Here is a 14,980-nt window from a genome sequence, read left to right as displayed (position 1 = left end):
GTGCATCATGCATGTCAGTATTTTAAACCATGGTCATTGGAGAAGAATGAATCAAGAAATATAGTTTTAAAATCTGTAACAGCTAATAATATGACAATACTAAAGACATTTTAAAAAGAATGAACATTTAACAACATTTTTTTGATAAATGAACATTTAATAACATTTTTTAATAATAAGAAGAATAAAATAAGGCTTTCATTAAATATAAAAAAGGTTACAATTTCACATGAATGAACACTAAATAGCATTTAAAAGTGGGTCAAACTCAAATCAAATAGATTTTTCCTTACTACAAGACTAAAATAAATCAGGTGTAAAGACTTGTTATTCCAAAAGGAAAGCTACCAAATGGAAGAAAAATAGAAAAGAAAATAGATGCCCAAGAAATGTTTTAAGGACTCACAATTTAAGGGCCCATAATTTGAAAAGGCTAGAAGAACATGGATTGTAGTAGTAACTAGTAAGAAATGATTTAAGGGCTCATAATTTAACAACGTGTATGAAACTGAAGAAAACAGAATAATGAAACAGGATTCATGTAGCCAACCCCATATGGTTGAAACTTGAAACAAGGCTTAGATAATGATGACTACAACAACTATAACAATGTTCTCCCTTTATCCTCTTGTTCAATTTCTGCAACAAAGGAAAACTATTTCATTTGAAACCATTTCTATCTTTCAAATCAGAGTAATCCACTCAAAGAAGGCAAAAGCACAAGGGAGGAATACCATGAACTAATGAGAATGGAAAGAGCTTATTAATAAATTGTATAGCTGGTGCAATGGCAAAACAAGGGGCAAATGGGATTCAACTATTTTGCAGTCAATTGTCTGAATGTTGAATGCAATTAGAAAAGGAAAGGACTAGGTGGCAAATACTAGTCTAAAGCTAAGGAATATATGGCATGTATTATATGTGACATTTTTTGTTCCATGTTTAATAAAATTTAACAGTTACCCATCAAATTGAAGGGAATGAGAGATCCATCCCATGGACGCCCAAAGATTGCGGAATAAGGGGCGAATTTCAAAAAATTTTCTCTCCCTTCAACTGGGAATCACATTCCCTATTTAGAAAATCATATTTTCAAGGATCAATCTTGAACCTTAAACTGAACCAGATCTGAACCAAAAGGAATAGGAGAGAATAATACCTGATACGGAGAAGTAATATCTCCCAACGAAGGTGTTCACGCCCAAGGAAGGATCCAAAGACTGCTCCCACACGAAGATGGCGTAGTGCAGGATGGAGCAGAATCAGCAGTGTTCTTCCCAAGAACTCTGTCCTTCACAAGAAACAGCAGGATGGAACGTGAGCACAGCTTCCCTTTTCAGTCCTTTCTCAAAGAACTGATGTCAAGATCCAATCTTGACTTCTCCCACAGCTGGAGATCGAACTGGTAAACAGGGCAGCAAGAGCAGGGAGGCGGCAAGAGATTATTCGTAGGGTGCAGAATTCTCTCTTCTTGATTTCAGCACTAAAGAGGATCTGATGTGTTTCTTGTTCCCTCTCAAGGCTGCCGCCCCCTCCTTCCTTTTGTTAACTTGAAAAGATCAGCTCCTAATCCCATTAGGAGGTGCTTATCCAAATCATATTTGGATCAGCCTTCTCTTCTAATGATAAGGATAAACCCTTATCTTATCTGCAGATTAGATTAGCTTTATCCTAATCTTATCAGGAGGTTTCTAGATCTGAATCACATTCAGATCTGGACTCTCTGAGTGGATAGGATTAAGACCCTATCCTAACTGCTAATCCATCTCAGAATTCACCCCTTTAATTAACTAAATTAATAGCCCAATTCAAAATGGGCTTCAGGCCCATTAAGCTTATGTACTCACTTAACCTTCCTAACTGCTGCCCAGTTGGGCTTCCCTGTATGGCATGGGACCCAAGCATTGATCTACACATCAACCACATGGGTTCGGCCCAGCCTTTGTTACAAGGCCTGGTCGAATACACTGTTAAAGACAGTGCACCCCCTGAAATCCATCAAATGGGCTCTATGGGCCCAACACTTACCCTAAGTGGTCCCTGGGCCAAGCCACCTTGTAACACCCAGGGACTGTGGGCAGATGCAAGATTAGCCCATCAGGTATTATCCTCAATGGTCTTACACTTAACCTCTCAGCCCATAATGATCATACACTGCCCGACAAGAGAGGACCTCTCCCTCGACTGCAAGGAACAGTGTTGTACTCTCCACTTATATGGATCCCGGGAATTAAAACCTTTTACAAACATTTTAGAAACCATAATATATATACTTTTATATCTCATATAAAATATACTTCGCAAAAACAAATTTCAACGGTTGAAATCGGCTGCCAACAGTCTTGGTTTCCAACAGTGAGAGTACATCCCCGATCATTACCTTTGTCCGACAAAGGGGCTGATCCTGTCACTATGATCACCCACTCAGATGAATTCTCGGATTGTTCCAACATACCCAGGTTTTGATCCCCACTAAAGATCTCACTGATTAGTACATCAAAGACAGCCCGATCCGACAACTAGTGCAGTATCATAATCGAGTCTAGGGGTCGGGTGTAACTTTCCAGTTTTGCCCATCAATCTCCAAGGTCCAGGGCAATACTGGAAATCTGGTCCAGTTCAAAGATTCAATTAATCCCACACTGTATGTGCCTAGGGTCTCACCCCGGTAGCTAAGACAAGCCACCCCAACCGACTTGGTGGCACCACAGTGTCAGCCTTGTCATGATAGGTCTCCCCAGACCGACCCACTGGCTGTGAACATTATAAGCTAACACGAGTCTCAATAAGTGTCCAGTTTAAGGGTAATACACAGAAACATACCAAGGGAACATGAATCAAATATGTACTTTTATTCATTTACAATAAACTCATAAGGTACATCAATTTTGATTGAAGCTAAGGGCATACAAAACTGTCTAACAGCTCCCACTTGCACTTAGGTCCAATCAGGTACTAGCTGGAGTCCCATGCTTTCCACGTGTTTCTCAAACACTTTCTGTGATAGTGGCTTTGTCAATGGGTCTGCTACATTATCCGCTGACGCTACCTTCTGAATCAGGACGTCCCCTCTACCAACAATCTCCTGCAGTACGTGGTACTTCCTCTCGATGTGCTTCGACTTCGAGTGGGCTCGTGGCTCCTTAGCCTAAGCAATGGCTCCATTGTTGTCACACAACAATGGGATGGGTGATGTGTTGGACGGAACTACTCCCAACTCATGAATGAACTTCTTCATCCATACGGCTTCTTTGGCAGCCTCACTTGCGGCAATGTACTCGGCCTCGGTCGTGGAGTCTGCAGTGGACCCCTGTTTGCTGCTTTTCCAGCAAACAGCACACGATCCTATCGTGAAAACATATCCAGATGTAGACTTTCTATCATCTGGGTTTGACTGAAAATCGGCATCTGTATACCCTTGGATCTGTAGTGAGCTACTGTCGAATACTAGACAAAACTCTTTTGTCCTTCGAAGGTACTTAAGTATGTTTTTCACAGCAGTCCAATGCTCCTGCCCTAGGTTGGCCTGAAATCTGCTTACTACACTCACTGCCTAAGCTATGTCAGGACGAGTGCACAGCATGGCATACATGATGCTCCCTATGGCAGAGGCATAGGGAATGTCTTTCATGCCATCAATCTCCTCAGAAGTCTTGGGAGACATCTTCATAGAGAGAGTGACTCCGTGCCTGAAAGGAACATTTCCTTTCTTGGAGTTTTCCATGCTGTATCTCTTGACTATTTTGTCAATATAAGCAGATTGGGATAATCCTATTATCCGCTTCGATCTATCTCTATAGAGTCGAAGACCTAGTATATAGGAGGCTTCTCCAAGATCTTTCATGGAGAATTGCTGTGATAGCCATACTTTCACCGTAGTTAACATCCCTACATCATTCCCAATGAGTAGAATGTCATCAACATACAGAACCAAGAAGGTAACCTTATCTCCACTGTACTTCCTGTAAACACAGGGTTCATCCGGATTCTGCTCGAAGTCAAACGATTTGACGGCAGAGTCAAAACGGATGTTCCAACTTCTAAAAGCTTGCTTAAGTCCATAAATGGATCTATTAAGTTTACATACCATGTTTTCCTGACCTGCAGCAATGAAGCCTTGCAGCTGCTGCATATAGATATCTTCAGTAAGATCTCCATTCAGGAATGCAGTTTTGACATCCGTTTGCCAAATCTCATAATCATGGTATGCTGCTATAGCTAGCAAGATCCTAATGGATTTAAGCATGGCCACAGGCAAAAAGGTTTCCTCATAATCGATGCCCTCTTTCTGAGTGTACCCTTTCGCCACCAGACGAGCCTTGAAGGTCTCAACCTTACCATCGGGGCCCTTCTTCCTCTTGTAAATCCATTTGCAACCGATTGCTTTTACCCCGGAGGGCGGATCTACTAGAGTCCAGACTCCATTGGTCTCCATTGAGTCCATCTCTACTCTCATGGCCTCCACCCACTTCTGGGAATCTATGTCCAACATAGCTTCCGTGTAAGTCACGGGATCCTCCTCACTAGTCAAGGTTTCCACCAGGTAACTATCCTGGTCATAACCATAACGGACTGGTGGCCTGGATACCCGAGTGGATCTTCTAGGTTGGTCACTACCTAGAACTTATGGGACATCTCCCACTGCTCCTGAGCTCTCCTCATCAAGAACAACTTCCTGACGATGGGTGTCCAGGATATAGTCGGTTTCCAAGAATTGCGCATTACGACTGCAGAACACTTTCTGCTCACTTGGGTCATAGAATAGGTAACCTACAGAGCCTTTTGGGTAGCCTAAAAATAGGCAACGGCTGGTCTTGGATTCCAACTTGTCTGCACTCGTTCTTTTAACGTGTGCTGGACAACCCCAAATCTTCAAGTGTCTGACACTTGGTTTCTTTCCGGTCCAAAGTTCATATGGAGTATTCGAAACCGATTTGGTTGGAATCCGATTCAGCACATAAATCACAGTCTCTAATGCATAACCCCAAAAGGATGTGGGTAACTCTGAGTGTATGAGAAGCGACCGGACCATATTCAATAAGGTCCTATTCCTCCTCTCCGAAACACCATTAAATTGTGGTGTAGCAGGAGGAGCTAATTGTGATACTATCCCATTGTCCTTTAAGTAGTCCCTGAATTCATCAGAGAGATACTCACCACCTCGATCTGATCGATGGGCCTTAATCTCTCTCCCTAACTGTTTCTCGACCTCTTGTCTAAACTCTTTGAACTTTTCAAAGGATTCAGACTTGTGTCTCATTAGGTACACGTAATCGTATCGTGAAAAATCATCTGTGAAGGTGATGAAATACACGTGTTGATTTCGTGTCCTAACACTCAGGGGACCACACACATCAGTATGTATTAGGTCAAGTGTGCCCGTACATCTTTCAGGCTTACCGTTAAATGGCCGTTTCGTCATCTTGCCTTATAGGCAAGGCTCACAAGTAGGAAGATCTTCTACAGTTAGAAAATCCAAAGGACCATCCTTTACCAACCTTGTGATTCGGTCAACACCGATGTGGCCAAGTCGATAATGCCACAGACACGTGGGATTAACTGTATCACGAGCTCTCTTCTTAGGGATTTCAGCCGACGTAGTTTCGGTTATGTTAGTTTCTAGAGAAGGATGTAGAACATAGAGACTGTTCTCCAGTTCCCCGTATGCGATGAATCTGTTGTTTCTTTTAATAGTAATCGTATTACTAAAGAAGACAGAATAACCATCTGCACACAGTTTTGAGACAGAAATCAAATTTCTCCTTAAATTTTGTACATAAAGACAGACTTTCAGTACAATTATTCATTCTCTAAAAATTAATTCCACGGTTCCTATGGCCGCGGCTGCAACAGTTGCAGTAGTCCCCAAGAAGAGTGTGACTTCTCCTTCACTCAGCCTTCTGCTTACCTTGAACCCCTGCAGTGAGTTACAAGCATGAGTCGAAGCCTCGGAGTCAATACACCAGGAAGCAGAAGCTACCAACAAATTGGTTTCTATAACACAAGTTTCGAAGTTACCTTTCTTGGATTCCAGGTAGGCAGGACAATTCCTTTTCCAATGGCCGGTCTTCTTGCAGAAGTGACAGGCATCCGATGCTTTGTCTTTCTTCTGCTTCTTGCTCTTAGTGGCTTTCTTCTGAGGCTTCTTTGCCTTCCTCTTTCTCTTGCCTGTCTTGCCAGATTCAGCAAGCATGGCTACAGGCTCATCCTTTCTAATCAGTTCCTCAGCTCTTTGCAACATATTGCTGAGCTCTTGTAAGCTGACATTCAGCTTGTTCATGTTATAGTTCATGATGAACGGATTAAAGGAAGGAGGCAAAGAGTTAAGGATAGTATCTATCTCGGTAGCAAGGTCCAGCCCGGATCCAAGAGCCTCCAGTTCGTTGATGTATCCCATCATCCAAAGACAATGGTCGTGAACTTGTTGACCCTTGGACATTTGTGCGGTCATGAACTGTTTCAAGACCTTTTGTCGAGTAGAACGATTCTGCTCTTCATACATTGTCCTGAGACTATCCAATATGTCTTTGGCAAGTTCGATCTGATCGAACTGCCTCTGCATCGGGTTGTCTAAGGAGGCAATGATGTAACACCGGGCAAGGGAGTTTTTCTCCTCCCATTCTTGATAGTCTCTCCTTCAGGCCTCAGAAGCCCTATCACCCGGACGCTCCGGGGCAGGATTCTTTGCCACTTTGTCCAGCTTTTCAGAAGCTAGGACCAGCATAAGGTTCCTGTACCAATCAGCATAGTTTGGGCCCTTCAACTTGTTGTCATCAAGTAGTTTTGCAAAAGATCCGTTTGCCATTTTCTGATAAAAGAGCAAACATCAGTCCATAACCTAATTTGATTCATGTTCATTTCATAGATATGGATTTTAATCTACGATCCATTTCCATTTATTCATCTCTGAGATTTTCCTCCTCTCTTAGTGACGGAGACTACGGGTTGTCTCTGGAAATGTGGAAAATCACATAGGGTGCATGGAGCCAACTGTTTCAGCTGCATAACCCCACCACCTTTCTGTGAATTATCACATCCATTCATCATATGAGTTTTCCCTTTGGCCTCTGTCAGACAAGGTTCAGAGCCGTTTTCAGGTAAACCTTTCTGTCCAGTGAGTGCTTACCCATCATATTCGTGAACGCCAAGGTACCGTGAGAGAGTTCCCATTTTCTGGTGAAACCCCTCCCACATCGGTCTATGACGCCTCTATCATCTTATGAAACACTCAGACAAGCCCAACAGTAAATGGATAGCCCATTTTCTGGTGTGTTTCCTCATTACTGAATGACCCATCCTCATGCTAATGATGGAAGGCCTTTAGAGAGTTCATCATATGAATCTCCCTATCACATGCACTCATATTAGCTGGAGGGAACAAAATTATGCCCTAGTTTGATTTAGGTCAAACCAAAGTGGCTCCCACTGACTTTCATAAAACCAGATTTTGGTGGGCCTTAAATCGGCTAGGGTTCCGCACGCAACCTCTTGATGAGGTGTGGGGCCCACCACTGAGGGAAGTCATCCAATGACCAAAATGGACACCATGGCAATGATGTGCATTCAGCCATGGTGTGCGCAAGAGCCACTGTCGAATGAGCATGGGCCAAGTACTTATGGCCCATGTACGCAGCACATCACACATCCATACATCACATGCAGGGATAAATTGATCCAATCAATTAATTATCTGTAAGGCCCGTTGGAAGCCCATTAAAATTCCATAATATTAACCGTTAATATTATCTAGGTATATGGGCTGAATTAGGGTTACCCAGTTCGGCCCATATAGCTTTATCCTTTAAAATGGGCTTTTGTAGTTTTAACTATTTAAAACTGGGCCTTTACAGGCTGGGCCGAATTAACCATTTAATTAAATATCAATCCTTAGGCCCATTAGTGGGAAATTAGGGCTGACATTCAGCCTTGATTAAACCCTAGAATTGGTCCAAACAGTTTTGAACCAATCTTGGTTCGAATGGGTCTAGTGTTTGATTTTTAATTAAATCCTTAATTCAAGAAAATAATCTAAAATTAAATACTGTTAAAAGGATAAACAAGAATCTGTCAAACAGGGCTATTCACACAATCCTTCCTGCAAAACAGAGGTTAGATCACAGAATGCAGTTTCACAAACTGTAAATCGCAAATAGCATTTCTCTTACCTGCGAAATCTCCTTCTATGCGCCGCCATCTTCGATCCAAAATAAAATAAATAAAAATCCTATTTCTATTAATAATTACATCATATCGAATACCTATACATTGAGTCTAGAAAATAAAAAAAAAAATTATTTACAGACCCAAAATAAATCAAGAACTGCAAAAACACAGGTTCCCTACGCAAACCAAGAATTCGATCTCCTCTTGTACGAACAACCCATGAATCAAGAAAATTATAAAGAACAATTCTAAATAATAATCAGATTTATTTAAAATTAATTTCAGATTATTTGCCCATCTGATTTGGGAACAAATTTCCCAAAACCAAATCTGTGCAAATTGGGTAGAATGCCTTCTCCCTAATTGCGCAGGTTCAGATCTGAAACAGAATGGTTCAAGATTTGAACCTGTGGCTCTGATACCACTGAAGAGAATGAGAGATCCATCCCATGGACGCCCAAAAATTGCAGAATAAGGGGCGAATTTCAAAAATTTTTCTCTCCTTTCAACTAGGAATCACATTCCCTATTTAGAAAATCATATTTTCAATGATCAATCTTGAAACTTAAACTGAACCAGATCTGAACCAAAAGGAATGGGAGAGAATAATACCTGATACGGAGAAGTAATATCTCCCAACGAAGGATCCAAAGGCTGCTCCCACTGAACATGGCGCAGTACAGGATGGACCAGAATCAGCAGTGTTCTTCCCAAGAACTCTGTCCTTCACAAAAACAACAGGATGGAATGTGAGCACAGCTTCCCTTTTCAGTCATTTTTCAAAGAACTGATGTCAAGATCCAATCTTGACTTCTCCCACAGCTGGAGATCGAACTGACAAACAGGGCGGCAAGAGCAGGGAGGCAGCAAGAGAGTATTCGTAGGGTGCAGAATTCTCTCTTCTTGATTTCAGCACTAAAGATGATCTGATGTGTTTCTTGTTCCCTCTCAAGGCTGCCGCCCCCTCCTTCCTTTTGTTAACTTGAAAAGATCAGCTCCTAATCCCATTAGGAGGTACTTATCTAAATCATATTTGGATAAACCCTTATCCTATCTGCAGATTAGATTAACTTTATCCTAATCTTATTAGGAGGTTTCTAAATCTAAATCACATTCAGATCTGGACTCTCTGAGTGGATAGGATTAAGACCCTATCCTAACTGCTAATCTATCTCAGAATTCGCCCCTTTAATTAACTAAATTAATAGCCCAGTTCAAAATGGGCTTCAGGCCAATTAAGCTTTTGGGCTCACTTAACCTTCCTAACTGCTGCCCAGTTGGGTTTCCTTGTATGGCGTGGGACCCAAGCATTGATCTACACATCAGCCACATGGGTTCGGCCCAGCCTTTGTTACAAGGCCTGGTCGAATGCACTGTTAAAGACAGTGCACCCCCTGAAATCCATCAAATGGGCTCTATGGGCCCAATACTTACCCTAAGTGGTCCCTGGGCCAAGCCACCTTGTAACACCCAAGGACTGTGGGCAGATGCAAGATTATCCCATCAAGTATTATCCTCAATGGTCTTACACTTAACCTCTCAGCCCATAATGATCATACACTGCCCGACAAGAGAGGACCTCTCCCTCGGTTGCAAGGAACAGTGTTGCACTCTCCACTTATATGGATCCCGGGAATTAAAACCTTTTACAAACATTTTAGAAACCATAATATATATACTGTTATATCTCATATAAAATATACTTCGCAAAAACAAATTTCAACGGTTGAAATCGGCTGCCGGTAGTCTTGGTTTCCAATAGTGAGAGTACATCCCCGATCATTACCTTTGTCCGACAAAGGGGCTGATCCTATCACTATGATCACCCACTCAGATGAATTCTCGGATTGTCCCAACATACCCAGGTTTTGATCCCCACTAAGGATCTCACTGATTAGTACATCAAAGACAGCCCGATCCGACACCTAGTGCAATATCATAATCGAGTCTAGGGGTCGGGTGTAACTTTCCAGTTTTGCCCATCAATCTCCAAGGTCCAGGGCAATACTAGAAATCTGGTCCAGTTCAAAGATTCAATTGATCCCACACTGTATGTGCCTAGGGTCACACCCCGGTAGCTGAGACAAGCCACCCCAACCGACTTGGTGGCACCACAGTGTCAGCCTTGTCAGGATAGGTCTCCCAGACCGACCCACTGGCTGTGAACATTCTAAACTAACACGAGTCTCAATAAGTGTCCAGTTTAAGGGTAATACACAGAAACATACCAAGGGAACATGAATCAAATATGTACTTTTATTCATTTACAATAAAATCATAAAGTACATCAATTTTGATTGAAGCTAAGGGCATACAAAACTGTCTAACACAAATGAATAAGATAAATTAATATGCTATCAATGGTATGTTAGCATTTAACGTACCATTTGCTTGGGGAAAAAATAAAATGCTGCATTTTGGAGGGGATGGGAAAAAGGTCATCAAAAATCAAAAACAACTAATTGCCTTAAGATTTATCAAAAAAACAACTAATTGTTATCCAGCCTTTATACCTGTAGCCCATGTTGCTCAGCATGATACTTGTTATCACCTTCAAGACGTTCAACTTCTAAATACTTATCAAAAAAAGCATAAACATCTTTTACAGCCTTTGACATCAAGCCGAAGATCTGTCATTTATACATGGGCACCTCAGCACCACAGGAGATTGGCAAGGGCAATAAAATCCATTCTACAATTCAGATTGAAATTAAAACAAAAATACCATAAAATAACTCGCTCCTTGTAGACTTGTAATCTACATTGATGCATTCAATGTAGTTCATATGGTGCCCTTCAAATAATTGTTGTATGTACCCTCTACAACAGTCCCCTGAACACCCAAACAAAAAATCAAAATCAAAATAGTCCTGGCAATGAGATGAAATTTGTAAAAAAAAAGATTATCTTCACCAAAAAACACCTTCATTTTGTCTTCAACCTTTTCACACAAAACCCTATTAAGTTCCTGCACATCATGCTGCATGAAAGAATCATATGTGTCCCATCCAAAAGACTTGGTAAGCTCTTTTGTTGCAACACTGTTGTCACTGTACTGGAGCTTGTAGAATAAGCTCTGCAGAGCCAGAGGGATGCTTCCCGATGGCATATCACTCTCAGTTGTTGGCATGTGGTATACAGCCTGATATATAAATTCCAGACAAAAAAAAAAAAAGGTTTTCTTCTTCATAAGATGATAAGTTACCCTGAACTAGATAAAGAGAATTTCTGCATGTATACTAAGTTTCTAACCTTTCTGAAGTAAGGAATATGGTACAGAGTCTGGAGCAGAGAATTCATGTAACAGGTTGCTCCTTGGTTCTTAAGTCCAACATAACCCGTATCCTTTTTTGAATCATATGTCCAATAATCCACAACCCTACGGACTGCAACCTCAGCTTCAACTATACATGTATCATTCACAAGATACCCCTTACTTGGGGGTCATATAGCTCACTGAGAGGCATGGATGATGTGCACTACAACAGCACCAAACATGTAACTTAACATTGTACTTAACAAGCATATGGTATCGACTATTGTACAAGCCAGGGCAGAATAATGAAATAAACAAAGATAGCAAACTCCAAATCTTGTTTGAAGTTGACAGGCTTTATCATGCACTTTTTAGATAATCTTCAGGGTTCATATGAAAAGAACCTAATAGAATATTAGGTTAATAGGTTTAACTTCTTTGTACTTTGGCATGGAATAGAATATTGAGAAAACTATAAAAAAACTAGTGACAGGACCAAAATATTCTTGAAAACTGACAAGAACTAACAACTGAAACAACATTTATACTTACCCTTCTATGAAGTCCTGCGAGCAAATATTGACTACTGTACACCCAATAGCCTTAGCAAAAATGAGGGATAGTGTAAGATTTTCATTCCTTTCCCAAGGGTTCAGAACCCTCTTTGTATTGATTGCCCGTTCATCGCTGGTCCCAGGGACTGCTACATTGATAAGTTTACTACATCAAAGAATATGCCTTCAGATTACAAAGCCCCAAAACCAAGAAAGAAAAACCATCTCCAAATTCAAATTAAAGCAAAGGGCTTAACAGGGAAATCACCATAGAAGAACGCCATCTTTTACAATCTCAAAGAGATCATTAGTGAAAGGATCTATAGGAAGGTATCTCTTCAAGAACTGATCTTCTGCTAGGTAGTTGTTTATAAGAGCAACATAGGACGTTTTCTCAGATCCACTGATGGTGTGAAGCAATGTCATCGTAGCAGCCTTCAGAAATGCAGTCGAATTCTTTGCTCCGCTACCAATTCCAGCATTCACATGCGATTGCAGTTTCAAATAGACCTGTAACGATATGATTTGCTCACTCTACTTAAAATCCTTAACCTCAGTACCATTTTCTCAACCCAAAACCATAAACTGCATAAAAAAAAAATGAATTCAAATTCAACGGTTACGCATTCAAGCTGCAGATCCTATAATAGTACTCACCCGAAGGAAGACTTAAAAATCCTCTACCTCCTCGTCCATGTCCCGATACGATTCAAGCAAACACGCAGCCCTCTCTTCCTCAGTCAAAGACTCTCCAACGGTTTTCAGCTTCGGCGTCCTGGAAGGCAAGTGTCTAATTGTCACTCGCCCGAGCTCCCTCCTCATTGAGAGGAGCTGCAGAAACCAGTCGCCAAAGTTGCAGGTTCAAATGCAAGACCAAGAAAACAGACAAAACATCGAAGTAACCCACAAACAAGAAAGCTACTTGGGTTTTAGGGTTTTTGAGGATTACTCACATAGGAATTCAAGCTGCGAAGCTCCACCTGAGTGAACTGGCTCTGGAGATCGCCATTCGCAGGTAAGTCTGAGGAAATCGAGTGGTTTTGTTCTCTATTTTCTCTTTCCTAGAAGCATGATATCGACCTCTTCTCTGAATGGAAAACACCAACTCTTTTATAGTAATTACTAGATGATCACGTCGATTGATAAGGATTTAGACCGTTACAAAATCAATTTAAAAGACAGGGCAAAGCGTAACAAAGGTTGCAGAATAACTACCACGATTCTTACAACGCTATGTTTAAAATTCTAACAGAAAGAAATCGAGCGGTGGTGGCCTTCGGCAATTACCACGTCCTTCACCTCCATCCAAAGCAGCCAGACAGAAATACTTATCAAAACGGGAAAAAGCAGCCAGACAGAAAGAGACAGAATTTTTAGAACGTCCGAAACCTGTTGATGGGTTGGGCTCGGGCTAGCTTTTGTCAAAATTCTAATGGACCCGGCCGGAAGTCGAAGCCGAGATAGTGTAAAATTGGGTCCCAAGCCTGGATTATGAAAGTCCACGTTCTATGCACCTGTGGTTCACGGGATATTTGAACCCGCCAATCACAAGCGACCACATCGGCATTTCGAAAAAAAAGCACTAATATTTACGGGTGTTCAGCTACAGTTGAACAAATCCGGTTCAACCACCCACGAAAAGACTGGGTTTTATTTCGATGAAGGGTAGTTTGGGTATTTCTTGACAAAAAAACTCAGAGAAGGTCTATTGCACATGCTAATACTTCACTACTTCCCATTCATTCCAGGAGTAGATCTCATAGACTACCCTCAATGGTAGACCCAACAGACGGTCTACCGTCTTCGGAACTATTCACATTAAGGTGGGGACTGGGGAAGCCCACACTACCCGATCGAAGGTCTTCACTCTTCAAAGATACCGGTCTGGTTCGATTTGATCGGTCCAGTATAACCCGATTAAACAAAAGAACTGAAAGTGTCAGCTGGACCAGTCTGGTCTTGCCCACTGGTCAAGCAAGTACAGTGTTGGTGCTTTCAACACCCACGAGGAGGCTCAGCTTAGCAGATTGACAATCTGGTCCAACCCGGTTTTCGGAAAAGAACGATTTTGTGTTTCGGTGTAATTAAGGTGCATTGTTTTATCAGTATTCGATTTATCTGTCCAAAAAATCCGGATTATCCAACGGTAACGTAATCATGCAATAATATGGGGAGCTCTTCTTTTTTCTTTGGAACGATGAGAAATTAGAAAAAAAAAAGAACGCACATGATCTACGTGTATGGACGTCATGTGGGTCTCAAATTTGGGTCTACACGAGATTCCTTGTACATTATGCTTCATGACTTTCGTTTTTTTTCTTCTGTAGAAATGCTTCATGACTTAATTCATCAATGCTTGCGCCATCCGAATGAACCGGTAATTGTGCATAATTTCATTAATAGTTAAAAAAATGATAATTTCAGTATTTTTATCTAAACTCATTATAAAAATATAAATAACCAAAGTATTGTGTGTTTGTAGATTTAAATTTTTTATTTTCATTTTCATTGTCATATGTGCACAATTTTCCGTATTTTCTATTCTTTTGTTTTTATCAATTTGTTTAGTTTTTATTGTATAATAATGACATCATTTGTTAACCATTTGATTTGAAAGAAAAAATATCTCATTTTTGTGCAACTTTAAAATTTTTATTATATTCTTGTAATTTATTTTAAAAAATAGTTATTATTTATAACACTTATCTTTTGTTTAATGTGATAAATTTATATATTTTAATAGTTATTATTTAAATATGACACACCATTGGTTGACCCATTTTAACCATTGGACTGTATCATCCATTTGTTCGTATAAATACCCCAAAAATATAGATGCCAATGGAAGTTGATGATCGTTGGCAGGGAGCATGGCAAGCGAAACCAATGTCGTGCACAGGCCATAATCGGGCAATTCGGGAAGAGAAAACGGGATGCAATGTACAAAATGAAAGCAACGAGATGGCACTGGCTATCTGCCCCCTGTACCATCACATTCCCCCTACCA

General features: G+C 40.9%; 1 protein-coding gene and 1 pseudogene across 1 annotated transcript; both read right to left on the bottom strand.

Annotated features, from left to right (window-relative positions):
- Window positions 1-5,650: 5,650 nt before the first annotated feature.
- On the bottom strand, window positions 5,651-7,657 carry LOC148874643 (uncharacterized). The gene is made up of 2 exons (XM_088967485.1): window positions 6,019-7,657; window positions 5,651-5,917 (listed from the first exon to the last, which is right to left on the bottom strand). Exons 1-2 carry the CDS (start codon window positions 6,560-6,562, stop codon window positions 5,889-5,891), a joined length of 573 nt encoding a protein of 190 aa, XP_088823611.1. The 5' UTR covers window positions 6,563-7,657; the 3' UTR covers window positions 5,651-5,888.
- A 2,950-nt stretch (window positions 7,658-10,607) lies between these two features.
- Window positions 10,608-12,669, bottom strand: LOC148874642 (ubiquitin C-terminal hydrolase 12-like; annotated as a pseudogene).
- Between the last annotated feature and the right edge of the window lie 2,311 nt (window positions 12,670-14,980).

The sequence above is a fragment of the Nelumbo lutea genome, chromosome 1 (assembly GCF_056320005.1).
Source record: "Nelumbo lutea isolate HS-2025 chromosome 1, American lotus-T2T, whole genome shotgun sequence".
NCBI lineage: Eukaryota > Viridiplantae > Streptophyta > Magnoliopsida > Proteales > Nelumbonaceae > Nelumbo > Nelumbo lutea.
This window is presented reverse-complemented; position numbering and strand designations above follow the sequence as displayed.

Coding starts and splice junctions, on each gene's coding strand:
- LOC148874643 (XM_088967485.1), bottom strand. CDS start 6,562: ATGCAGAGGCAGTTCGATCAGATCGAACTTGCCAAAGACATATTGGAT. Junction 5,918..6,018: donor CTACCTGGAATCCAAGAAAG/GTAACTTCGAAA, acceptor AACTCACTGCAG/GGGTTCAAGGTAAGCAGAAG.